The sequence below is a fragment of the Pteronotus mesoamericanus genome, unplaced genomic scaffold (genome assembly GCF_021234165.1).
Source record: "Pteronotus mesoamericanus isolate MK-2021 breed Mesoamerican mustached bat unplaced genomic scaffold, CSHL_Meso_final contig_20, whole genome shotgun sequence".
NCBI classification, from domain to species: domain Eukaryota; kingdom Metazoa; phylum Chordata; class Mammalia; order Chiroptera; family Mormoopidae; genus Pteronotus; species Pteronotus mesoamericanus.
This window is the reverse complement of record NW_026555085.1, coordinates 42926569-42953038: the sequence shown is the minus strand read 5'-3', so window position 1 is coordinate 42953038 and position 26470 is coordinate 42926569. Positions and strand designations below refer to the sequence as shown.

Genomic DNA, 26470 nt, shown 5'->3' with positions numbered 1-26470 from the left:
CCATGAGCTGGGTCTTTGAAAAGATAAATAAGATTGATACATTTTTAACAAGACATATTAAAAAAGAGGACTCAAAATCAGAAATAAAACAGAAGTAACAACTGACACCACAGAAATAAAAAGTATAAGAAAATATTATGAACAACTATATGCCAACAAATTGGACAATGTGAAAGGAATGGAAAAATCCCTAGCAACATACAAAGTTGGAGGAATCACACTACCTGATATCAAAGTATACTACATGGTCATAGTAATCAAAATAGCATGGTACTGGCATAAAAAAGAAAAAGACCTATAGATCAATGGAACAGAATAGAGAACCCAGAAATAAACCAACACCTTTATAATAAATTAGTATTTGACAACAGAGGCAAAATCATACAATGGGGTAAAGACAGTCTCTTCAATAAATGATGTTGGGAAAATTGGATCTATACAAAAAAAAAAATGAAAGTAGACCACCTTTTCACACCATATATTAGAATAAATTTAAAATGGATGAAAGACTTTAATATTAGACTCAAAACCATAAAAATCCTAGAAGAAAACATAGGCAGTAAAATCTGGGACATTTCTCCTAGCAGTATTTTTTTCTGATATATCTGCTTGGGCTAAGGAAACAAAAGAAAAAAATGAACAAATGGGACTATACCAAGCTTAAAAATTATTGAACAGGAAAGGAAACCATCCGAAAGATGAAAAGACAATCCACTGAATGGAAAAACATATTCTCCAATGATACATCTGATAGGGGGTTAATATCCAAGATTTATAAAGAACTTATAAAACTTAATAACCTTAAACAAGCCATTAAACAACACGCTTAAACAGCCTGAATAGATGCTCCTCCAACGAGGACATACAGATGACCAACAGACATATGAAAACATGCTCAACATCAATAATCATCAGAGAAATCCCAATTAAACAGCACAATGAGATATCACCTCATATCTGTCAGAATGGCTATCATCAATAAATCAACAAACAACTGTTAGCGAGTATGTAGAGCAAAGGGAACCCTCATGTACTGTTGGTGGGAATGCAGATTGGTGCAACCACTGTGGAAAATAGTATGGAGGTTCCTCAAAAAATTAAAAATGGAACTGCCTTATGACCCACTTATTCCACTTCTGGGTATATATCTAAAGAAACCCAAAACACTAATTTGAAAGAATACATGCACCCCTATGCTCATTGCAGCATTATTTACAATAGCCAAGCTATGACAGCAACCCAAGTGTCTATCAATAGGGGAGTGCATAAAAATGCAGTGGTACATATATGCAATGGAGTATTACTTGACCAATAAAAAAATGAAATTTGTGACAGCATAGAAATAAGTCAGTCAGAGAGAAACAAATACCATATGATTTCACTTATATTTGGAATCTAAAGAACAATATAAACGAACCAACAAAACACAAACAGACTCATTGATATAGAAAACAGACTGATGGCTGCCAGAGAGGAAAGAGTTTGGGGGACTGGGTGAAAATGTGAAGGGATTGGAAAGTACAGATTGGTGGTTACTAAACAGTCATTGGGATAAAAAAATATGGCATAAGAAATGTACTGTATTGTGCTGTGTATAATGCGCACCCACATTTTTAGCCCAAACTTTCAGGAAAATAAATCTTTCGTTTCAATTTTTTAACTCAATTTAAAAAGTTGAACAAAACTGGTTGTCATATTCAAGGGTATATTTTTGCAAATGGATATCGTTATTGCTTTCTAGAGTTACACTTTTAATGCATAAGCACAAATAAATTAAAAATATTTACATGGATACAGAATTAGTACTACCCATGTATAATGTGCATCCTTATTTTCCCTCAAAAATTTGGGCAAAAAAGTGCACATTATACATGGCAAAATAGGGTAGTCAATAATATTGTAATAACTATGTGCAGTGCCAGGTAAGTTCTGGAAATATCAGTGGGAACACTTTGTAAAGTATATGATTGGCTAACCGCTATGCCGTATACCTGAAACTAAGGCAAAATATATTGAATGTAAACTCTAACTGAAAAAAAAAATAGGCAAAAATATGACTAAAGTTTGTGAAATACCATACTTTTCCATTGGGTGAGCAAATATAATGTATCAACTATGAGCATACCTTTCTAGTTTAGCCACCATGAAGAACAAAAAAGGATGTTCAAAGAAATGTATTTGGAAACCCAGTAAAAAAGGAAATTACTTCAAAATGAGTTAATCAAAAACAGGATTCATAGACATGGTGTCATTTGAGCTAGGACTTGTATGATTTAGTTATGTAGAGACAGAGCATTTGATGAGAACAAAAGCCTAACAATACAGGCCTGAGTGGCAGCATCTTTTAAATCTTGATTTTGGTGGTGGTGGATAGGTGTGTCACAAAAGAAAATGAGTGCACATTATTATATGTAAATTTTTCCTTAATAAATTTGATACCATTTCTTTGACTTATGCAATGAAAAGTCACTGAGGTTTCAGGCCTGACTAGCTTGGGTTTGGGGTGGGGGAGACGTGAATACAATAAATAGAAAAGGGAAGTCACATTTAAAGACAAGAGGACCCAAAATACTTACTTTATGTAATAAATTTTCACAAAAACTGTTAGCTATTATATAAAAATAGCAGCTCTTTATTTCTACATAACAGTTTCTTTTCAGGGAGAGAACTTAACTGAATTAAGGCTCACCTATTAAATGTTTATTACCTCCAACCCCCTATCCACCCAAGCACAGGAGTAGAATAATAGCACTCACCCCTAACAAAGTAACAAAGAATAAAAGAAGTAGCCACAGGGGTTGTGTGCTAGTGATACCAGATAGCATTTAGCAATTCTTTAAGATTGTATCCAACACTTAGATCCCCATAGTAAGAAACGGAGAAACTGTCTTCTAATGTACCTTTTAACCTTCAATTCTTTTCAATGACCTGACCTCTTAAAATTTAGTTATTAAATATTAAGAACATTTCAAGTGGCTTTTTATCACATTTCATAGTTTAAGAATTCATTACTAGACAGGGAAATCATTCATAGAAAAAAATAATGCCATTATTAACGTCTTATTTGTTGGAATTTTATAATGCCATTCTTAGTAACATGACCATAAAATCAAATTCAAAACATGAATTATGGTTATAGAAAAGCATAAAGAGACTAGAAAAAAAGAAGATACTCTTCTGCCATAAATCAAAGCATTAGGTCCATAGAAACCTATGTGCATCCTTAGTATTTTAGTAAGGAAAATATAAGGCTTTGTTATACCAGTGAATTGTCACTAGATTTTCATGCTCCAAAAAGCTAAACCTGTAAGCCATGTGGTGAATTTCAGAGTTGAGAGGGGACTCCATTCAAGTACTGCAATCTTTAAATTGGTATTCTATGAACAGTAAGTCATTTCTTGGAACTGAGGTCAAATGACGAGTAACAAAACTGATTTTACCATAGGTTGATTCACATAAACGGGTTCCTACAGCAATGATATAAGGAAAGGAAATTGAAGGAAACAATGTTATTCAAGGACCTGCTGTCATTGTATTCTCGGAGATGTTAACAGGTTGGCAATGAGAAAAATAGGTTCTCTGCCCAAAGTTTAGGAAATGCTCAGTAACATTCCCCTTGAAGCTTTACATGCATATAAGCATAGTAGTAAAAGTTTTGAGAAGTCCTGCAGTTAAAAGCAAATCAAAAGCTAAACTCCTGATTAAACCCAATGTGCTCCCAAATTATTTGCCATAGAACATTATTTTGGGGGGAGTGAGCCTATTATTGATAGCGTTTAGGGGGAAACATAAGTTTTGAACACTCCAATCTTATGAAGTTACCTTAAACAGATGACAAAGCTGAGGCCTAGAGAGATCATACCAAATTAGCAGAATAAAGGATTTAAAGGAATACTCATTCCTAGGTTAGAGCTCTTCCCACTAACATAGGGCCTTTGATTTTACATATTCAAACATTTAACTAACATTTAATTTACATTTAACATTTTTGTTATGGTGTCATACTTTTTGATTTGTGTACTAACTTAGGTGTTTTTAATTCTTCCATCAAGATTAGTTCCTAATGATCAGGTCCACCTGGAGATTTGCTATTGTTTAGCAATTCTGGGGAATGTTGCCGTTTAGAGTGGCAGCTGAAAGTAATCACTAAAAATAAAGACTTTATACTACAACTGGTGTTAATTTACTCTTGTCATAACTGTCAGCTCAATGAATCAGTCTGTTGTTTATCAGGTGGTGGGTTACTCAGCACCTAAAGCTGACATGTTATTCATAGTAAAATTAAGATCTTCTGTCTGCATAGAAGATAGCCAACAACATCGAAATTGAGAGATTTTTGTTTTTTTCTACAGTTTCAGGGCTTATGTATCAGGCAGTTTCTTAACTTTTTTTGTAATAAAAAATATTTTGATTGCTTTAACTACAGTCGCCGAATCAGATTTTCCCAATCTTTACATTTCTCAAACTTCACAGAACTCTAATATAATGTAAGAATGATCAAAACAATTTATTTAGCTTTCAAAATGTATAGCTGCGTGCCCCTCCCCTCCCAATCAGGGTAGGGGACAAGACTGGAGGAGATTGAACAAGTAACAATTGTTATGTTGCAACTTTAAAAGCCTTGAGAATCAAAGATGATAATTGTTAACAACTTCCTTATGACTAATCTGACTTCCTCTAATAAACTTCTGCACTCTTTCCAACCCCCACAAGACCTTTAACTATGGCTGGCATTGGTGTCACAATATTAAAAGAACCCAACAAATTAATGATACCACACGACGCCTTGATTCTGCCAACAAAGAGAGAACCCCAAACGCCTTTATCACACAGGTGAGACCTCCCCTCCAACACTGCGCACTTCTCGGCCCCAGCGCTGGACGCTCCGGGTCACCCACCGGACGCCCCGGCCACGCCTGCGGCCACCTGGCCCGGGACGCCCTCCAGCCTCCGCCCGGCTCCAGCCCGTGGGTCCCCGCGCAGCTCCCGCTTCCCGGAAACCAGAGGATGGCCACCCGGCTTCGCGGCACCAGGCGGGGCCAGGGCGGCAACACCCCCAAAGCCACAGCAACCTGACCCGCGGGATGTCCCCGCGGCTCCTGAACGAACCAGGCCGAGGAAGCCGCTCTGGGCCAGCCGCCGGCCTCGCGACCGTTTTGGGGGCGGGGACACTTACCTGATGCTGGTTCGGCTGCTTCTCGTCAGCGCCGCTCTCCTGGCAACCACGGCAGCTACACGGAGGCCGAAAGCTGGAGGGCCTACTGACAGCTCCCGGAGTGCACCGCGCCGGCGTCCCCGCCTACGCTGGCGTTGACGTCGAAGACCTCGATCCCCGCCCCCGGTCCTTTCCTGGCCTCCAACGCTGACTGTCGCCAGAGCGCCGTCAAGCGGACCTTCAGGGAAGCGGTCCGGGCACTGACGGCGGAACGTGGGCCTAGGAAGGGGTTTGGTTACAGCAGCAGGTGTTTTCAACCCCCCAGCCGCCAGCCCCCTCCTGATTCACAATGTGAAGGGATGCTAGGGATTGAACACCGCTTTTAAATATTATTTAAATAATCATTTAAGTATAATTTAAATAATTCCTTTATATTCCTTATGAAGATCTTGAGGCTCAGTGAGGTTAGAAGACTTGTGACTTTAGGAGACAAGTAGTTACCAGCTTTAGACTTTTTGGGTCTAGAACTCTCCAAATCACGTAGTTACTACAAGGAGGATTGCACTGTTTTGCCTAAACCATAGCGTCAAAAAATGAATTTTTTATGAATATGTGACTATATAAAAGATAATAATCTTTAAAAGTAATCAAACACCAATTATGTCAGTACTTAAGCACTTAAATGCCTTAAGAATTAAAGGTGGACGATATGACGAATTGAAATCATCACCCTTGAATACCATTATTTGAGATGGAATAGCAGTAAATTTCTTTTAACTGCATTGTTGAATCATTGTGGTGGGTAAAGAAATTTGTGAAGCAATATGATAGACTCTTAAAATTCCAAATATCAATTTTAGAAAAATTGTCTTAAACTTGTATCTCTAGGGAAGTAGTTTCATTATTTGGAAAATCTTCAGATGAATGTTTGATGTGTGGTAATTACGACCTTGAAACAATAAAGTAGACCATAAATAAACATAGGATTTTCTGTATACAAGCATTTACTATTCTTGTTTTTAAAAACTAACAGCCTCTTGTTTTTAAAGAATTCTTATAATGCTAGCGTTGCCTTATATTTTAATATGCCCCATTATAAGTATTTACAGTATAAATACTTGTAAGATATAAAGTTTGTACCAAACTTTCCAAAATTATCTTCTGGTAATAATGAGATTAGTATTTCTCTGATTTAGTTTTTACTTCTGCAAAAACGAATAGTGCATAGACATGGAATCATTCTCATCTTCCATTTTTCAAAGGGTATAGGAATGGCTAATACTGTGATTCCTGTTACTGGTTTTACTACACTCTGTTCTGCACAGGGAACAGAAAACTTACGTTTTTGCAACTGTTTCCATCTTGGAGTGATCGTGTCTAACTTGAGAAGCAATGCCAAGACAATCCTGGACATCTGCGCCCTCAGACAGAGGACAGGTACCAAAGAACCAACTGACCATAGGTCATAAAAATGAGATCATAGGTCGTAAAAACAAACCAAAGACGAAATACAAAAAGAAGATAAAGTGGATTTGGAAGGGGAAATTCTCCTCTTGGGCCTCCAGAGGTACAGCCTGCCTATATTGCCTCCGTCCATTATATCCCTCTGTTCCAGCCTCAACACTCTCCACGCTAGCCAGGGGAATGTACACCGAGTCTGATTTTGAAGGTAATTTCCAGGGAGACTAACGCATCAGGTCATGCAATAAGAAACAGAGTGGGAGTCTCTTTGCCCACCTTCAGGGCGCTCAGACCCAAAACCTGATTTGAAAAGGCTCACACCCCGCAGTCATCGAGGCGGCACGCTCTCCGTCCGGCAGGTGGCGCTGTGGGCTGGCTAGATGTCTCAACGGAGCGTGCGGGTCCGGGAATTCCCTGCCGCCGCCGCCGCCGCCGCCGCCGCCGCCGCCGCCGCCGCCGCCACAGCCGCTAGTGCAGCTTCTGCTCGGGCCTCACTCACGTGTGTTGACACTCCTGGCCCTGTTGGCTCAGGTTGGCTAGAATCCCCGGCTCGGCGCTCGCCATGGCGGTGGCAGCAGAGACGCGCGTGTTCTTGGAGGTACGGAGACGGCTGCAGAGTGCACTGCTGATCCTGGGGTAAGGCTCGGGGTGGGAATGTGAGCTCTTAGGCTCAGTGCCTAGCTTGCTTTTCCGCTACCCCGGAAAGTCTCCGCCTCCCTAAGAAGGGTGGTTTTTACAGTTTCTTTCCAGTCGCTTAGAGATCTCTGGATTACTCCCAGTGGAGTGCCGCCTCTTCCGTAGTCCCCGCTCGACAATCTCATCAACACCTGGGAGCTTTTTAGTAATGCAGCCTCAGCCCCACAACAGACCTGCTGAATCAGAACTTAAATACATTTTAACACGCTTACCAGCATTCAGATGCACATTAGAGTTTGAGGCCATTGATGGAAAAACACCGATGGCAAAGTCTGGCGTTTCCAACAAAAACAGTGCGGGGGACGGGGGAGATACCTTTTCTACCTCTTTTCGGATCCTTGTTACAGGATACAGGATCAGTTCCAGAGTGAGAGCTTCCTGTTTTGTCAATAAAGTCGATGGGGTTTTTTTCCTTCTCCCTAAACTGCTCTATGCAGAGAAACTGACACAGTTGTTAAAAACGTGTGTTTAAGTACAATAAATGACTAAAGTTCGCAGACTTACTGGAGCTCATTCTTTGATTCATATTACGAGTTCTAGTGAGAAGTCTGAAAACGTTTAATTAGTTACTACATAAACAAGAAAATGTTAGGCAAAGTGTTCTATCTTTTGTTTTGTACAACGGATCCCTTTCCCCTGTGACCACTGTTTCAAATAGGGTAAATTAAACGTTAAAATCCTTACAATATTATTACACAGCACCACTCTGCGGTAGATTGATGCTTAGCTTTCTCTCTGGTCCTTAAATTGGCCAGGCACATGTGTGACAGTTTTGGATTTTGCCTGAGAACTGAATTCAAATCTTAGCTTCTTCCCAAAGGTAGAATAATTTAATCTGATTTTTTTTCAATTGTAAAATGGGGATGTTTATTTCTCTTCTCTCTCTCAGATCGTGAGTTCAGATAAGTGTCTCCAATTCCATTTTACCTTATAGAGTTATTAGGAACACAAACCTTAAGCAAAACAGAACAATCTCCCCATTTCCTTTTATCAAAGGGACTGGGCCTTCAGGATTCTCCTGGATTATGAGAAACCACCAAACAGTTCTCCAAAGTGGTTGTACCATTTTATACTCTCATGAGAAAAAAATGAGAGTTCTAATTGCTTCACATTCTTGTCTGCGTTGTGTTGTCAGACTTTTTTATTGTAGTCATTCTAGTGGTATAAAGTGATATCTGATTGTCATTTTGATTTGCATTCCCTGATTGAGTAGCTTTTCATTTACTTGTTGGTTATTCATATATGTTCATTTGTAAGGTATCTTATAATTTTTTGGCATTAAAAAATCAGGTTGTCTTATTGTTGCATTTAAAGAGTTCTCTATATCGTCTGGAAAAAAGACCTTTTTCATTTATGCCTTGTGAGTATGTGAATGTTTTCTCTCAATCTATAACTTACCTTTTTATATTTTCTTAATAGTGTTTTTTGATGAACAGAAAATTTAATTATAATGAAGTCCAGTTTATTGCATTTTTCTTGAATGGTTACTGTTTTTTGTGTCTTAAGAAATCTTTGCCTACCTCAAGATTATAAAGATTTTTTCCTATGTTTATTTTTACAAGTTAACACAGTTTTAGCTTTCACATTTAGGTCTGTGAATATATCAAATTTATTTTTATGTTTGGAGTGAGGCAGGGGTCCAGTTTGTTTTCTTTTTTCCTGTAAAGATATCCAGTTGTTTCATTGCCATTAGTTATAAAGAGCGTCGTTTCTCCCATTGAAATAACTCAGTGTCTTTTCAGAAATCAGTTGACTGTACTGTTTGCATGGTGTGTCTTTTTCTACCCTTTTACTCTCAATCTATGTCTTCATTTATAAAATTTTTATAGCATGTATTGGGTGAAAGTTTCTTTTTAAACCATTCTGACAATATCTGCCTTTTTAATTAGAATTTTTAGTTTATAATTATAATTTACAGTTAATATAAATTACATGATTGAAATTTTTCTTGTTCCCAATCTTAAAAGAAACGCTTGTAGCTTTTCGTCTTTAAGTATGATGAAGTTGACTTTTGGCTAATCTGTTGGGTAGATTGCATAATTCCTTTCTTTTCTGGTTTAAAGGTTTTAATCATGAATAGATGTTACATTTTCTATAATGATTTCTGCATGTATTTTGAAGGTCATATTTTTCCTTTAATCTTTACAACTGTGAATTGTATTCAGAAAATCTATTTATGTTTAGCCATCTGAGCATTCCAGGGATAAACCTTAGGCAGTCACGTATTCAATCACAGATTATTTACTGAATTCCTATTCCGGTGCCCAAAACTCAGATTCTAAGTGCTGGGTATAGAGCTGTGAAAAGTAACAATAGCCAAGACAAAAATGCTTGCTCTCATTGAGCTTATAGTCTAATGGTGGCAGTGGGTGAGAGGTAGGCAGAAAATACACAAAATAAACAAACTACACATTGTATTGAATACAGATAACCACCTGGGAAAAAATAAAATAGAAAAAGGGATAGGGAGGGAAATTATGAATCATTATTCCAAATGCAAAGGCAACATTTGAGTAACAAATTAAAAGAAATACAGTATGGAACTATAGGATACCTGGTAGAAGGCTGTTGTCCTCTGAGTATGAAGGGATGCTTAGTTCTGAGAGCTGTGGGTGGGCTGGTGGAGCACATAGTAAAGGGTCGTACAGTGAGTGGTGTGCTGGTAAATGTTTAATGGCTTGCTCTCCAGGGAAACAGAGCAACCAACCAAACAAAAACCTCCCTGGTCTGCAACACTTACTGATTCCTATGGTATAGGTACTTTCATCATGTATGATGTCAAAGCTGTTGAAAGTGAGGTTGACTGGTTTGCAAAATGCCTACAACTTTAACAACTGGCTCTGGTAAGACCTTTCAATGGTCTTGTACACCATTGAAAGGACATTAGCTGGTACTCAGAGTGAGGTATGAAGTTATTGGATAGTTTCAAAGAAGATATGGCATCTGAAAGAAAACAAGTGAATACTGAAGAAAACCTCAAGTTATAAAAGATGCCAACAATTAGAATTTCAAAAACTTTGTTTTGGATCAGTAGCAAACTTGAGCATTAAGTTGCTGTCACACCTGAGTATGTTACTATGGATTTCCTGCAAATAAGGACATTTTACTACATAACCACTATGCAACCCTCAAAATTGGGAAATATGTTACTATCATCTTATAGTCAAACCTTGTTCAGGTTTTTCCAGTTGTCTACACAATATCTATAATAGCAAAAGAATCCAGTTCAGAATCATGCATTGTATTTCATTGCCATGGTTCCTCAGTCTTTTAAAATCTGGAAGAGTTCCTCACTTTTCCTTGACTTTCATGATCTTGACACTTCTGAAGATTTATAGCCTAATTATTTTGTAGAATATCCATTCATTTGGGTTTGTATCATATTTCCTTAAAATTAGTTTCAGGTTATACATCTTTGGCCGGAAGACCACAGAAATGATGCTTTGTTCTAATTACATCCTATCAGATGGCACATAATTTTGATTTGTTCAGTTAAAGTTCACATTAACTTTGAGGTCTTTTGATATGATAGTATGTAAATCTGATCAGGCTTGTTCCTCATCAGACTTTCATTTTATTCATTTATTTACTTATATCAATATGGAACCATAGTCCTTTTTTTCCCCTCAGAGGGTTCCTTTTTTAATCAGATTACACCAGATGTGGCCATTGGTGGTATCTTTAAGATGATTTGTATCTTTTTGACATGTCCCAATCATTTATTGATTTCCTGTTTACTTTGTTGCACAGCAAGATGTTCCAGGCTCATCTCATGTCTTTCCTATTCTGGCCTGCATGTAGTTATTTTTCCAAGGAACCCTGTTTTGTTTTGTTTTCATTCATTTGTTTTTAAGTGGAAACTGATCTTTAGAAATCAAGATCTAGGCACAAAGTATGCTCATTACTATTGGGGTGTCACTTCTCCCAAGCCCGCTCATGATCAGAACTAGAGTGAGCGTGTGTGTATGTGTATGTGACATATGTATGATGTTCATATATGAATGTATGTGTATATTTATTTGTATCTATCATACACATTCATGCATATGCATCTAATTTATTACTGTGTTTATATACATTGAAAACCATGACTTTACACTGATATTTCTAATTCTGCCTCTCTAGGATGCATACTAATTTTCTCCCTTTTCCTTTTTGTAACTCTCTTCTCCCCAGTGACAATCCTGGCTTTCATTATCTTCATGATACACGTAGTCAGTTTCCCTCTATGTAACTAATGTTCCACTGTCATCCTTTGCTGATTCCTTTTCCCCACTCATTGTTGACACTATCCTCACCTGCTTGGACTAATTGGACTGAATGTTGGTGTCCCCTCAAGATTTGTATGTTGAAACCCTAACCCCCAATATGATGGTATTAAGAGATGGGGCCTTTGGTAGGTACTTATTTTAGTTGCGGTTATGAGGGTGGAGCCACCATGATAGGAATCGTGCCTTTACAAGAAGGGACACCAAAGCTTCCTCTCTCTCCATCAAAGGATACAGTGAGAAGGTGGCTATCTGCAAGCCAGGAAGAGGACCCTCAATAAGGACTGGATTTGCTGGCAACTTAGTCTTGGACTACCCAATCTCCAGAACTATAAGAAATAAATGTCTGTTGTTTAAGCCACCCAGTCTATGATATTTTGTTATAGCAGCCTGAGCTAAGAAAGGCTCTGAAACCCCCAGCCAAGCTCCCCCCACCTCAGATTTCCTCCTCATCCCTCTTGGTGGGACGACATCCCAGGTGAGTGGCCTCCTTAACTCATACGCTATATGGTGGATGCCCTCCTTACCCAGCTGGGTTTCTCAAATATACCTCAGGCCGCTGTGGTTCTCCTGCCCTTGCATAGACGCCTGCCTTGCTCAACTCTACTTAATTGGCTTAATTTTTCAGGAAAGGGAAGGGGAAGAGCCGTAGGCCAGAGATGTGGTGGGAGTGGGGACCCAGAAACCCAGTACTGTCCCTTGGGGTTTTACCAAGTGCCAAATGGAAATTTGAAAACCTAGCTTGAAAATCACTGAAATAGCAAAGTGGAAAAACTGTATCTTTAGAGAAGTGGTCAGCAAACTATGGCCCATGGGCCAAATGTAATCTGTTTTTTAGTGTTGTTAATCAAGGAAAACACAAAGTAAAATATGCAACAGAGACCACATAGGGCCTGCAAAACCTGATGAGGTGGCACAGGTCCTGAAGGTCCCTGTTTGGGCGCCAGCTGAGGAGGAAGGCAGACTCTATCCTGCAGAGTACGCTCTGGGTCGTCACGGATAGGGAAATAAAATAAATCGTCCCAGACATTTCTCTGTCTGCCAGGAGAAGGGGTGGAGATTCCCTCTATGTGGAGAATGCCCTGAACCCATGTGTCCAATGGCTTTTATTGAAAGGGTTATTAATGGGGACTAGGTAGTAAGAATGTACAGGTGATCTCATTACATCAGTATGTTAATGTTTACAGAGATGATGTTTCGAAGAAAACAAGTGGCAGGAACATACTGATTTACATGGGTCCGAGATGACACAAATAACATAAGAGCAAACATAAAAGCACCGAATGGTTTAGGGTCAGGGTCTGTGAATAATGTAAATTTCCTTCCCAGAATTAGCTGGTTATAATAGCTTTTGAGGGAAAAACAAAGCCTGCTTCAAGGAATTTACTTCTAAGCCTGATTTCCCCCTGGGAACCCACCAATCCAGTTTAGGACTGTCTCTAGTATTGTTTCAAGCCTGAGCGAGGTGGGGGGAACAGAGCCGCCAAGAGATGAGGAGACTTCTTTCAGATAGAATGAGGACTCCGGCCATCTCAAAGCTGAGGGGTGAGGGTCTTTTGCCCTTCTTCCATGTCCCTCAAGCCCTTCCCATGATGACCCCTATATGACTGTGCATGTCTTAGGTTGCCTCTGCCATCGAGGGGTCTTCCCTGTCAGTGACTAACCAGCCATCCTCCAGGGCCAAGCAGGGTGATGTGAGGGAGGCAAGGGTGCGCCCCTGCCAGGGGGACAGGTTTTGTCCCCTCAGTGGCCTATTTTTCCAAGACCTCCTTGCTCAGCTCCAGCCTTGGGGCCTTCTTGCCTGTTGGCGGGGCTACAGTTCCTGAAACCAGGCGGGACAGTTCCCAAAAACCTGAAATATTTACAATCTAGCTTTTATATAAAAAGTTTTCTGACCTCTGCTTTAGAGGATTATTATTTATTAAACATCATTCTTAAAACTAGACTTTTAATTGCCAAAAAGGGAAGTGGGAGAAGGTAGAAATAGGAAAAGTAGGGATAAATGGTGATGGAAGAAGACTTGGGGTGGTAAACACACAATACAATATGCAGATGATGTAGAATTGTATACCTGAAACCTGCATGATTTTATTAACCAATGTCACCCCAATAAAGTCAATGTAAAAAAAAAACTAGACTTTTGACTCGGGAAAAGATTTGGGGTTTTGATAATTCTGTATTGCCAGTTAAGTGCAGATCCATATGCTTTCAAAAGGAACTAGCCAGAAGGCAGTCTTAAGATTTTCTAAGGCAAAGTAAGAGGCCTAACCAAGTTTCAGACCTTAACACATGGTATGGCCTCTGTACTTAGATGACAGTCGTGTGGATGCCCTGCATTCTGAAGTTAGGTGACACGAAGTGGATGGCCTGCATTTCACAGGGTGTCAGAGTGTGCCACACCTCTGTTACAGTGCTCAGCATACTTCAGCTTCACATGAGGAACATTTATAAGTATGTGTATTCCCATCTGTACTTTCAGTTCCTGGTGGACAGGGACTGTGTTTTATTCTTTATTGCTTGCTATTCATACTCACTAGACTTTCTTAATTTTTTGTCTTTATATTGACAAGACAGTGTTTTTCCTCCTATACCTTTTATCTCACATAATCTTGTTTTCCTTATCAAAATCCTGTATCGTATATCAAATAACAGTACTTGAATTTACTGTAAATAAAACACTGTAATGCTGGTCTCAGAAGCAAGACTATTTCACTCATTCATCCATTCATTATTCAAGTAACATTTAGTTAGTGCTTGACCTATGATAGTTACTACACCCCTCCATGTGTTTCCATAGTACCCTATACTTGTCAGGAATAAGTACAGTGTAGTTTTCATTAGTCCCTTGATCATTTCTGTTTACTTACCTGGAGGGGGTGCAGAGAAAATACATTGTTAATTAGTATACTTCCAGTACCTAACACATTATAGAGCTCCCAAAAGGTGGTTTGAATAAATGAGTGAGTGAACGAATATACAAACCATGCTAGGATCTAGGGATGCAAATGAATAAGCCACTGTCTTATGCTGTCTTGTTGGATTCTCTTTCCAAAAATATTCCAAAAAACAAGTACATGACATTTAACAGGCCAGTGTTACTTTGTGCTTGTAGGAAAAAGCTGAAGTTGTGGAGACTTGTGTGAGGAAGTAGGGAGCACGAGGAAATGGAATGGCAGCCTGTGAAACAGAATGGTTCTGGCAGCGATCCTAGGGAGGTTCAGACTGGAGTAGATGGAGGAAGCTTTAAGACAGAAGAGACAGTTGGGACTCAGGAACATTATTGATGAAAAAAAGTGCACATTTAAAAGTGCATCATTACTGTAAGAAAGAAGCAAGACTAAAATACATGTCCCAGAAGTTTCACGTAAAGTACTCTACGACCTGATCTAAGTCTAGTATAGACTGTTTTGTTTTGTTCTTTTACGATTGGTTCTCTGTTATTTTTCTGGGATAGATGACTTTAGAGCCCCTATTGAAGAGGCACAGAGAGAACCGTGCCCATATTTGTTCCTTTTTTCACATGGTGTTCAGCAGTGAGAAATAATTTTTGTGTGTGTTTTATTTTTTATACTAGAGAGCCAAAAGGAGGAGGTATGCCCATGGATATCTCCGTAACTTCGTCCTCCCTGCAGATGAAAACCCCTGAAGGCTGCACAGAGATCGAGCTTCCAGCAGAGGTCAGGCTTGTACCTTCCTCGAGCCGTGGGCTGCAGTATGTGGCTGGAGACGGACTACACCTGAGGCTGCAGGCGCGGGCAGAATTCGGCACAAGTATGTAAATACTAGCACTCCTGTTACTGCATTAACTTTTTCATTGTGAATCAAAGGTGATTTTTCTTTTAAAAAGTGAAACTATTCCTAGGTGAAAATAACTGCTTCTTGGTAGCATGGAAAGAGCTGAGGGTTGAGAGGATCTAGGTTCTTTGCCCGCTCTGAGCGGAACGTGTCACGTAACCTTCCTGGAGCTTTGTTTCTTTGGGTTTTTTTTTACTAGTTTCCCCCTCCCCAATGGACTTAATTTTTTTAGAGCAGTTTTAGGTTCACAGCAAAACTGAGCAGAAGTTGCAAGGATTTCCCATATACCCCTGCTTTGTCTCTTTAACTGTAAAATTACATGGCTCACAGAGCCAATATGAAGAGTAAATTAGATGGTTTGTGCAAGATCTAGTTTATTTTTAAGCATTTCATAGAAATTAATTAAGTCAATGAACATTACCTTATACTGTGTGCTAGGCATGGTCTAGGTTCTAGGGAAACAGAAGTGAAGAGTCTGCCCTCAAGGAGCTTACATTCTAATGAGTGGGACTAGATAATGACCAAATTAATTACTTGGCTACGGAGAAAAGCCCTATGGGCTAAGTAAAGCAGAATAATGGGATAGGGGGTATCTGAGGTTGGGTAGAGGTGGAGAGTGGTCAGGGAGGGTAACCCAGGGGAGGTGATTTTAAAAATAATTTTTTTACATCTTCACCCGTGCACATTTTTTCATTGCTCTTTAGAGAGAGAGGAAGGGAGAGAGAGAAGCATCTATGTGAGAGAGAAAAATTGAATGGTTGCCTCCTATACATGCCTGGACCAGGGATCATATGTGCCCAGACCAGGGATTGAACCTGCAACCTAAGCATGTACCCTGACTGGTATTTCAAACCTGCAGCCTTTCAATTATGGGACAATACTCCAACCAACTGAGCTACACCAGCCAGGGCAAGGAGGTGATGATATTTGATCAGAATAACGGAAATGATCCTATCCATGAAGAAATATTTTCAAACAGAGAGAACAGTACAAATAAAGATTTTGAAATTGAATTTGATGCATAATTTGAATTTGATTGTTGCTATGCCTATCATATTTCCAATATTTTGGCACATTGATTCAGTAAAATAGAGAAGTGTTTCTCAGAATAATTTATTGAATAAAATTATTTGTATATCGCATCTCTTACCATGTAAGTTATATACTTTTGAGGATTAAAGTGATTTAAAAATGGGAAACAAAGGCTGTAACAGACTGATATTAAGCTTATTATCAGAGAAGGATATTAATTTTCCCAGCCATGCCCTTAGACTTCACTGCTGCCTCATTTTTACTAAGCCTTTCATCTGAGCTGCACGGAGCCTAGAGATGGGGTCAGCCGAATTGTTCTGAAGGGCCATATCAGAGATGGGAGCATATTTCAGTTCCCCTGAGTCTCTTTGCTGGCTTTTCAAAGGAAAGTGAAGAAAGGGGGAATTTTGCACCGTTTTTGCTGGAGAGTAATTTTGCTCAAGTCCTGGATTGATGAACAACTAGTCTGAATTGGGTAGAGTTGGTTTTAGGGACAAGAAGTAGTGAAAAGAAATGTCATGGAGATTAAATAGTGCTTGGCATAAGATAAACACTAAGAATGACTGGTGGAATATTCGGGGAAAGAAGACCAGTCACCACGATGGGAAACACACTAACAGACTCCCTGAGTATACCTAGTAGTAGGCACAGGAAGTGGTGTTTCAGGGAAGCAGCCGTGGGAGGCTGGCGCTGTCAGGTCGTCACCTTCTCTTTAGCAACAGTGAATAATAATAGTAACCACAGCAGGAACTTTTTTGTCTCTGTGTAACTTGGGAAAAGACTGTCATGAAAGCCACAGTGAGCTGTTTTCAGATCTGCTCATTCCCTGGGACCATGATTTTAGGTCCCATACTGAGGAGGTATGGAGGAGACCTTTCAGATACAGAATTGGTGTATTGCCTATGCATATTCTGTAACAGTTAATATACAAATGGCAAACTTGAATTATTTAAAAAATTTTAAAATCAGCAAACTTTATTGTTCAGTTTTGACTGGAGGACAAAATAAATTGACTGCTGTGTGTTGGTTTGCATGTTATTTGCATTTGTTAGTTTCCTGTTTCTTTGTATTTTTAAAATGTATTTTACTCAAATATCTGAAAAGAAAAGCTTTCAAAGGCCTGTTCTGTAGTTCATGAAAGGGGTATGCAAAGTAGAATCCTCAATGCTTAATTACTTTAGTGCTTTCCACATAATAGGTGCTGAAGGAATAAATATCAGGTAGGTACATACTGATGTAAACTTGAATCAGAACGTATTGTAGGAAATGAGTTTTAAAATTTTTAGCATTCAATTGTGGTTCGGGGTTTTTAAAAAGTTGACTTTGCAACTATAAGAACTTTCTTCTAAGGACTATGGTAAACATACAGTTTTACTGTTTTGAATGTACACTAGGTCTGATCAGGACCTTTACATGGAATGTAAAATCTGATATAGCACCAGCATTAAGATGCCCCTTTATCAGAAAGTTCTGACTTGAGCCTGAGGCAGAGGATCATGCTGGGTGACCAGCAGAGGGAAGTGTTTCACTGAAGATTTGCTTACTGCTTTTGAAAAGAATATTTTGGATGCCTTACCCAGGTCTACCCAATGTTGCAATACATACAGAGTAACATAAACCAAATCTAAATTGCTTGATTCTAATGGACATGACCTCATTTCTTTAGATTTTTTTAATAGGCATATATTTCTGTATATGTGTTTGTGTTATGCGGGGTCGGGGGTATATTTTTTTCTTCATGAATAAAATATAGGAAACTAAGAGAACATATTGCCTTATGTGCTGCACTTCACATAATGTGGGAAATGTATGTTTTTCCACAGCTTTAATCAGAAATTGAGTTTTGCTCTTGGAAGATTGAATTCTTCTTAGGAGCCATTCCATTCTCGGGAACCTGTCCAATAAAGACCAGTTTCAAGATTCATTTTGTTTGTACATGCTAGTAATATGCTAGAGTGGACATAAATCTTGTTTAAATCAAATTAAACTTAAACTTAAGAGCTTTATTTACCAGCAGTCACACCGATGAAAAACTATACCTCAGACGTAGCAGAAGAAAGCTGAGCACGGTGAAGCTCTGTGTAGTTAGCCTGATGTGAAAAAAATCGCCTGTTTTCCCTCATCTTTAATGTTGGTATTTTTGGAATGAGAGAAATAACTCCACAGTATGTTACATGAATAATCTCGGGCAATACCTAGCTCTGAAACACTTAGCAAAATCTGTTGTTTTTGAAAACACTTCATAATATTTACTTCCTGTTGAGTCATCAGTTAATACTAATTAAATGTGTAGATCATAAACAGTATTTATTGACGGTAATTTATTGTGGCTATTAAACTCTTATAAATATGTTAACGTATTTGTCCCAAACCTCTAAGATGTCTGTTTCGTTGATTTCCTTTAGAACTGATTTCAATGTTTAATCAAAGCTCACACACCCAAGACTGTTGCACATTTTATTGCCAATCCTGCGGTGAAGTCATAATAAGGGACAGGTAAGGAATGTATTTAACACTGATTAATTCTGTGTGTGCAGTGGTTTTCTCTTTCCTATCAAATTTTTGAAGTAATTGCCAAGGGAACAGTATATGGCCTTAAAAAAGAGAGCCAGCTTTATGTCACTTTGAGCAACATCAACTGTAAAACTCTCCAGCAGTCACAGAGCAATCAGGTCTTCTCAGGGTGACAAAGGGGGACAATGGGAGGCCGGCTTTGAGGGAGGGAGGGTTATTGTGCTGGAAGAGTGTTGATCACCGAAGCATCTCTCTTTCGAAAAGAGACTTGGAACCTATTGCATGTATTTTTTTTTTTAAATAATCTATCATGTTGGTGAATGATGTTCTTCACATTAAATGAATTTTCTAAATAACAGAAGCTTTTGCAGCACAATTTCTTATCTGAACTATTTTGATTAGTGCCTTTCTAAAATCCCTTTCCTATTTCTCTGCTTATTAAAGCAGAGCATATAGAGAACACATATTAACCTTTTCTTGATGATTAGGTTAACCTTATAACCTGTTCGTGCGATGTGCTGTGATTATCCCACTGAGATGGAAAGGGCTCTTTGCTGTACCCTTTGCATTCCCAAGTTGTCTCTTTTAATGATTTCCCATCTGCTCCCTTCCTCCTGTCAGCCTCCTTGTTTCTTGGGCACAAACCCTTCCCATTGAATTTTCAGCTTCTGATCACTCATAAGCTGGAAAGACAGTTGAAAGCCTTATTCGTATTAACAGTATTTATGAGAAATAAGTTAGAGTTCTTCCACTGGTGCATTTCCTCTGAGACAAGGACCTGAGACTTACATGTGAACGGATCCTTCTCTGTGTCTCTTCCAGGACTCCTTGTCTCAGCGTAGGCCACACCTCTGCCTGCGTCCTCAATCCCATGGTGCCTCCTTGGGCTCCTCCCTGTCCCCCATGTACAGTCAGTCATGAGGTGCTTTTGCTGCTTCCTTCCCTGCATTTCTTATGAGCCCACTTTCTTCCACCCCAGTGCTCCTGCCTCAGGGGAGGCTACTGTCTTCTCACCTAATAGCATTTGTAGCCAGCTCCTTATCCGCTTAGATTTCCTCGAGGTTCACTCCCTTCTCATCACTTCTACACTCCTGAGGGATTATTCCCAAATGCAGCTAGCTCCCCTATTCAAACCCTTCCATAGCTTTCAAGGTAAGTTTTGTAAGACCTTAGCATGCCATGCCAGGTCCATTCCACCCTCATGTTTTAGCCCTTTTCCCCCAACCTCTTTCTTGCCTCCCCAAACAACACACCCATATTTACACACGTTCTGTGTGCACCTCAGCCGTCTGCGTGCCCCAGCCTCCCCTTGCTTTCCTCCACCCTCACTAGCGTGAGGAATACCCTCTCCCTTGGAGTGCAACCTGCACCCTCATCTCCCACCGGCTGGCTCCTAAATTGAGCCCACAGGGCATTTACTGCTGGGAGGCTTCCCTGAACACTGGGTTGATTTAAGTGCTCCTCTGAAGTTTTTTTGTCTGTCTTCCTTATTAAGCTATAGGCTCTAGGGGTGGGGATAGTCTTACTGACCCCTGTATTGCTTATCTGTACTCATATTTAGAGTGCAGGTTACTGTAGTGGCTAGTGGTACAGACTCAGAAGCCAGACAGTCTGGGTTTGCATCCACCATTTACCAAATGTGACCCTGAGCAAGTTACTTAACCACTCCATGCCTCAATTTCCTTATTACAAATAATATGGGTAACAATAGGAGCTACCTCGTATGGTTGTTTGGAGGATCAAATGAATTTAAGTGTTTATAACCAAGTTTAGCACACGGTAAGCATTCAGTCTGTGGTAGCTGCTGCTATAATTATTCTTGCCATCATCATCGCCATGATATCCAGCATCAGGCACTGTTCCTGATGAATAGCGCGCTTTCAATAAATTCTTGCTGAGTTGAATTATATAAATGTTAGGGTGTTTATTTTGGCCTTCTGCCATCCTCTCTTGCTTGCTTTATGACTCCTGGCAATGTCTCAAACAGATGAAAAAGCAGAAAGTTACCTTGGTGGAAGTGGGAGGTTGTGAACAGAGCATCTTCCGAATGATTATCTTGAGTAAGAAATGAGGTGACTCTCAATTTGTAAAGGAAAGGGGAACGTCCTTGCCCAGATTACTGGAGGGCTGAAGTTGCTGCAGAATATGTACGCTGTGCCAGGCTCACTTTATTTAGCCTGAGCGGTCCAGAGGATCCCAGTTTACATTGTAGTTTAACCAAGAAAGTTTCCCTTCCCAGTCTATTTCAGGCTTTGGTTTAATTCCCATATGAAGTTCCTTAAACATGCATTCCTGTGCAACAATGAGGTGACCTAGTAGTTACCGCAGGAACAAGTGAAATGCCATGTAACAGTATTGCCTGGTACCGCTTACGGTAAGGGATATATATGCTCATTCATTATGAGCTGACATTTGTGTTTCATTGGAAAAGCATGATGGATACAAAAAACCTTTACCTGTTGTTCCCATTTCCCTATTCAGGAACTGTATCTTCTGTTTTGTGTCCGTCTTTATTATGGTCGTGAGATTGAGAACCTGGAGGGCTTAGAGGCTAACACTGTAACACGGCAGTATTGACCCTCCTTAACCCTGCCCACCAGGAAGCCCTGCAGCGTAGAGGTGAGAGTGGGAGAGTGGGGCCTGGGTCTGAACTCTGGCTTCACCACTTAGTAGCTGGGGAACCTGCCCATATCACCTCATCTGCTGCTTTCTTTTTTAAATTAAATTTATTGGGGTGACATTGGTTAATAACATTATGTGTTTCAAGTACACAATTCTGTAATACATCATCTGTATATTGCACTGTGAGTTCACCACCCATAGTCTAATCTCCCTCCTTCACCATATATTTGACCCCCTTTACCCCCTTCATCTTCCTCCCATCCCTTTCCCTCTAGTAACCTTCATACTGTTGTCTGTGTCTATGAGCTTGTTTGTTTGTTGCTTTCTTTTTTATATCCCACATATGAGTGAAATCATGTGGTTCTTGTGCTTTTCCATCTGACTTATCTCACTTAACATGATATTCTCAAGATCCATCCCTGTTGTCACAAATGGTAGTATTTCATTTTTTCTTGTGGCTAAATAGTATTCCATTATATACATATACCACAATTTCTTTTTCAAATCATCTTTTGAAGGATACTTAGGTTGTTTCCATGTCTTGGTTACTGTGAATAGTACTGTAATGAATATAGGGGTACATATATTGTTAAGAATATGTGTTTTTAAATTTTTGAGTAGATACCCAGAGGTCAACTTTTCCTTAACTAGACAAAAAAAAGGCCTATTTTCCAAACTTGTGAAAAGAGTTAAAGGTTGTAAAATAGAATATTGATGCGCAGCAAGGCCTTTTTAATTAGCTCTATAGATTCCTTCCACACCCTCCTTTCTGTAATTGGTCTTATTAGCAAACTAGCAAATTACGTTGTTTAGTGTTTCAAATCTTTTTTATTCAGGACTGTATTTTTTAGGTGTGCCAGGGAAATGACCCACCTTTATCCCTTTTCTTTCTGAGAAGATAAACAATGGCCTTGACTTAGCTCTTGCTTCACTTAAGCAAGGTTACCTGAAAGCTGTTTTCCTACCATATGCGCATGTGGCCACGTGAGTGCCTTTTGAACAACAAGGAGGAATCCTTAGTAGGCAACTTAAGACTTCGCTTATATTTCACTCTCAGGCAGTATGCCCTATGACTTTGTTTTATGAAAAACCTGATTCCTCTGGTATCTATACTAGGATTTCATGTTGACTGTGCACATTAAACCCAATGGTCTTATCGTTTCTCCCTCAGTTATCTGTTTTATGCTGTGATAAGGGCATCTTCTGTTCTTGTTAAGTAGAAAATAAAAGCAAATGTATTTTGATATTTCAAAAAAAGGCTTTTATGCGCTATAACAAAATCAACTAATTATAGACATCTTTACCAAGAAGCCACCTTGGAATATGTTGATATATCTGCTCTGGGAGCTCCTCCAATAGGAACATTGGAGCAGACTTAAGACCTGCTTACCAGCTAGCCTTATTATCTAGGAACAAGTCAGTTAAAAAAAAAATTCATTATTTTCAGAGAGAGAAGAAGGGAGGGAGAGGGAGAGGGAAAGAAACATTGATTGGATGCTTCTCTTGCACCCCCAGCTAGGGACCTGGCCTGCAGCTGAGGCATGTGTCCTGACTGGGAATTGAACCAGTGACTTTTAGGTCTGCAGGCTGGCACTCAATCCACTGAGCCAGACCAGCTAGGGCAAGGGAACAAGTCACTTTAATACCCTGTGCCTCAATTTCCTCATTTGTAAAATAAGGAGATTGGATTAGGTGAACCTATGAGTCCTGCCAGCATGAAAATTCTGTGATTAGTGAACCTCGTAAAGTTGTACCTGAGTTCTGTGATTTGTGTAATTTGGATACTGTGAGACTAATACTATTCCTTTCTTTTTTTCTTGCCAAGCAAATTATAAAAGTAAGGTACACAGGACTATTTAATTTATTAAGACTCATTAATGGCTTTTAATACTTATTACTACTAGAGAGCATGAAATCAGCAAAACACTTTAGTCTTTTCTCTTAATTTAGGATTATATCTTCTTAGTCATTTGTTTTGGTTATTTGAAAACAAATACTGCTTTGTTTCTTTACAATAAAATTTTCCAATTTTCACTTTTACTAGTTCAGAGTTTTTCAATAAAAATTGTCTGAATATGTACAATTTTTTATTATATTCTTGTTGAGACTAATAGGCCTTAATATCAATCAATAATAATATCAGAATTTACCTCTTTGTGAATAGACTCAAAAACAATTAATGGTCATTGTGTTTGGAATTTATGTTTTCTAGAAATAAATTCATGTCAGACTTGAATTTTATCAGTTGGACAGGCTTTCAAACATATGCCTTTTGATTTTCAATCCATTTGAAAGTTCTCCTGAGGTCTCTGGACAGGCTCTTTCTATTTTACCTGCACCAACAAGGCTAGGTGTCAGCCCAGCAGCTCATAAGGGCATTGAAATTCTAGAAGGAAACACTGAGTAGACTTTTTGGAAACATTAAGAGATGTCTGAATATCCAACCAGTTGACCGGTCTACTTGACAGATCAGCTGTAATTGTAGTCTGAAAATAACTACTCCTGTGAATTTTGTCACTTTTCTGTGAATGACAACAAAGAAGTGAAAAAGAGTACAAGCACAAACTGGATCTTTGGTAATATTGTGCAAAGTTTTGGAATACAATGATTATACTTTTATGGGTCTAATCATACTATGTGGATCATGTTAATAAAACACAAAGCTAGGTTCTTAAAATTTGGAGCCTAAGCATTTGGGTCATGCCAACTGAATTTATTGAAATTCCAGCACCTGTATTTTTAGCTTTAGATATTTGATGTTATTCTTAAAATTTTTAATCTGCACTTGGTTATAATTCAATCTGTAAAGGCTCTGTGTTGTTACCATTGTTATTTACAATGATTAATGGTTGATTTTAAAGTTAAAAGGCATTTCATTTTCTTGTCTATATGTTTTAAGTTTTAAATAAACATCATCAATCAATTTTGATTGAAATTGTTTATTTTATTTTACCAAAAAGCTTGTGCTTAAAATGCATTAAAATAACTAACAAATTTTAATTTATTATGAATGAGTGTTGTTCATCTTAGAATCTTAAGCTGAGAGAAAATTCAAGAGATCATTTTACTCTTTTCCTGAGCTTCTACAAGTTTTTACATTGAAACCACTGAGGAAAATAAAAAGCTATCTATTTTATTTTGAAAATTCTCCTGGGAAGTAGATCAGATCAGAGTTTCGGTTTTCAATATATATACTTTCAGTAGAGCTGTAATTAAAATACACCTTTTGTTCTTAAGGTTCCATGTTTTTTCAAAATGTCAGAAAAATTCTGCTGTACAAACACTTTTATCTTTGCAATGACATGTGAATTAGTTACTTTCTTGCTCCTGAGGTCTTATGTAGATATAATAGGATATATTATGACTTTTATTCATTGTCATATGGGGTCAAGTTAAGTTTGAAATATCACATTTTGTGCTAATGTACATCAAGTTTCCCAGATCTCTGTATATCTTAGTGCAGTTTCATTTCTGCGATCATGTATGAGATTTTGACATTGCCGTCCTTTGCTCTCTTTAGAGGATCTGTTTATTGGGAAGACATGCAAAATGTTAAGAGACAGAGAATCTTAGTGATGGAGACTATCTAGGAGCCTGGTTAGGACTAATTTCCACTATATGCAGACACTTTTGTTTGTCTTATTCTTCTTCTTCGTAAAAATTCAAATCGGACCTATCACTTCCCTGCCCGAAATTCTGTAATGCTTCCCACCTACCTGTGGAACCAAGTCCCTGCCCCTTAGGTTAGCACGTAACCCCCCCCAGAGTGTGCTGCTCTACCACCTTTCTGGTCTCCTTTATTGATGTTCTTCATTGCCAGAGGAAAGAATCTATCCCAAGGGAAAGAGTTTAATTTTGGAGCCAGGAAGACTTAGGTTAAGATCCTGCCTTCATTTATCATCTCTGGCTCTGTGAACTTGCACAGATTATTTAGCATTTCTGAGCCTACCTTTCCTCCTCTGTAACATAGGAATGCAAATTCTTATCTCACAAAGTTTTAGTAAGCGGTACATGGAAAAGGTGTATGTGATGCCTACGAGAGGTCTTCTTAAATTTCACTAAACATGAGATTCACACAAGCACTAAAGGCCACGTCTCTTGCCAGCAGGGCAACGTCAGGAGTTCCCCTCAGCAGGGTTCCGGCAGCAGTTCAAACAAGTGACAGCTCATATACCTGTATGAGGACTCTAGACTCCCTTTATGATATGGTTCCAGGAACAAAGCTCAAGGTCCAAATCAGGCAGGTGCAGGAGCTACCCTAGGAAGAAGCCTCGTGCCCTAAGCAGCCATCATCTTCTGGAGCAATTATTTGGCATAGTTCCCCACGAAGGACTGCATTCAGGGAAGTCCAAAGCATGGCATCCTCATCAGATTTTTACAGCTCATTCATATTTCCTCCCAGTCCAGATGCAATTTACCAATCAAGGATTATTTTTCCCATAAGCAATGTTGCCTAGCAATATAATTGATGCCAACCATCTACTTGGTTTCCAGGGTAACAGATCTAGGTGGTTAAACCAAAGGTCAGATTTCCAAGAAACAAAAATTTGTTAACCCTTTCATCTTAGTATGGAACAGACCCAGCCAGGGGCCTCACATAGGAAGTTACCAAAATATGCTTGTTCATTCCTCTAAAAAATATTTAAGAGCTTACGCTATGAGTTAGGCACTGAGCCTGACACTAGGAATACAGTGGTAAGTTAAACAGGTATGGTGCCACTTTCATATTGTTTCCTCCACTCAGTAACGCCCTTACTCCCTTCCATTGCCCTGGAGAACTCCTGTTGATCCTTCAGAGGTCAGAGCTCCGATGTTACCTCTTCTCTGAAATCCACGTATACTCCATTCCCCTTGCAGTTTGTATATATTGCCCTGACTTCATGGGTTGGATTTGTAAATCCATGAATGAATCCCCTAAAGTAATACA

General features: G+C 39.1%; 2 protein-coding genes across 4 annotated transcripts in view; one reads left to right on the top strand and one right to left on the bottom strand.

Moving 5' to 3' along the window:
• DOP1A (DOP1 leucine zipper like protein A) overlaps window positions 1-5285 on the bottom strand; it is a 114326-nt gene extending 109041 nt beyond the window's left edge. The window contains exon 1 of the mRNA XM_054569663.1: window positions 5177-5285. The gene's annotated coding sequence lies outside the window, so the exon portion shown is untranslated. The remainder of the gene's footprint in view (window positions 1-5176) is intronic.
• A 1706-nt stretch (window positions 5286-6991) lies between these two features.
• The window catches only part of UBE3D (ubiquitin protein ligase E3D), a 134144-nt gene continuing 114665 nt past the window's right edge, over window positions 6992-26470 (top strand). For 2 of the 3 annotated variants that reach the window (XM_054569660.1, XM_054569659.1), the window contains exons 1-3: window positions 6992-7252; window positions 15155-15351; window positions 18813-18903. In XM_054569660.1, coding sequence (XP_054425635.1) covers window positions 7179-7252; window positions 15155-15351; window positions 18813-18903 — 362 coding nt within the window. In that variant the 5' untranslated portion in view covers window positions 6992-7178. Of the gene's footprint in view, window positions 7253-12042; window positions 12059-15154; window positions 15352-18812; window positions 18904-26470 lie in introns of those variants that run through there. The other variant, XM_054569661.1, reaches the window with a different exon arrangement.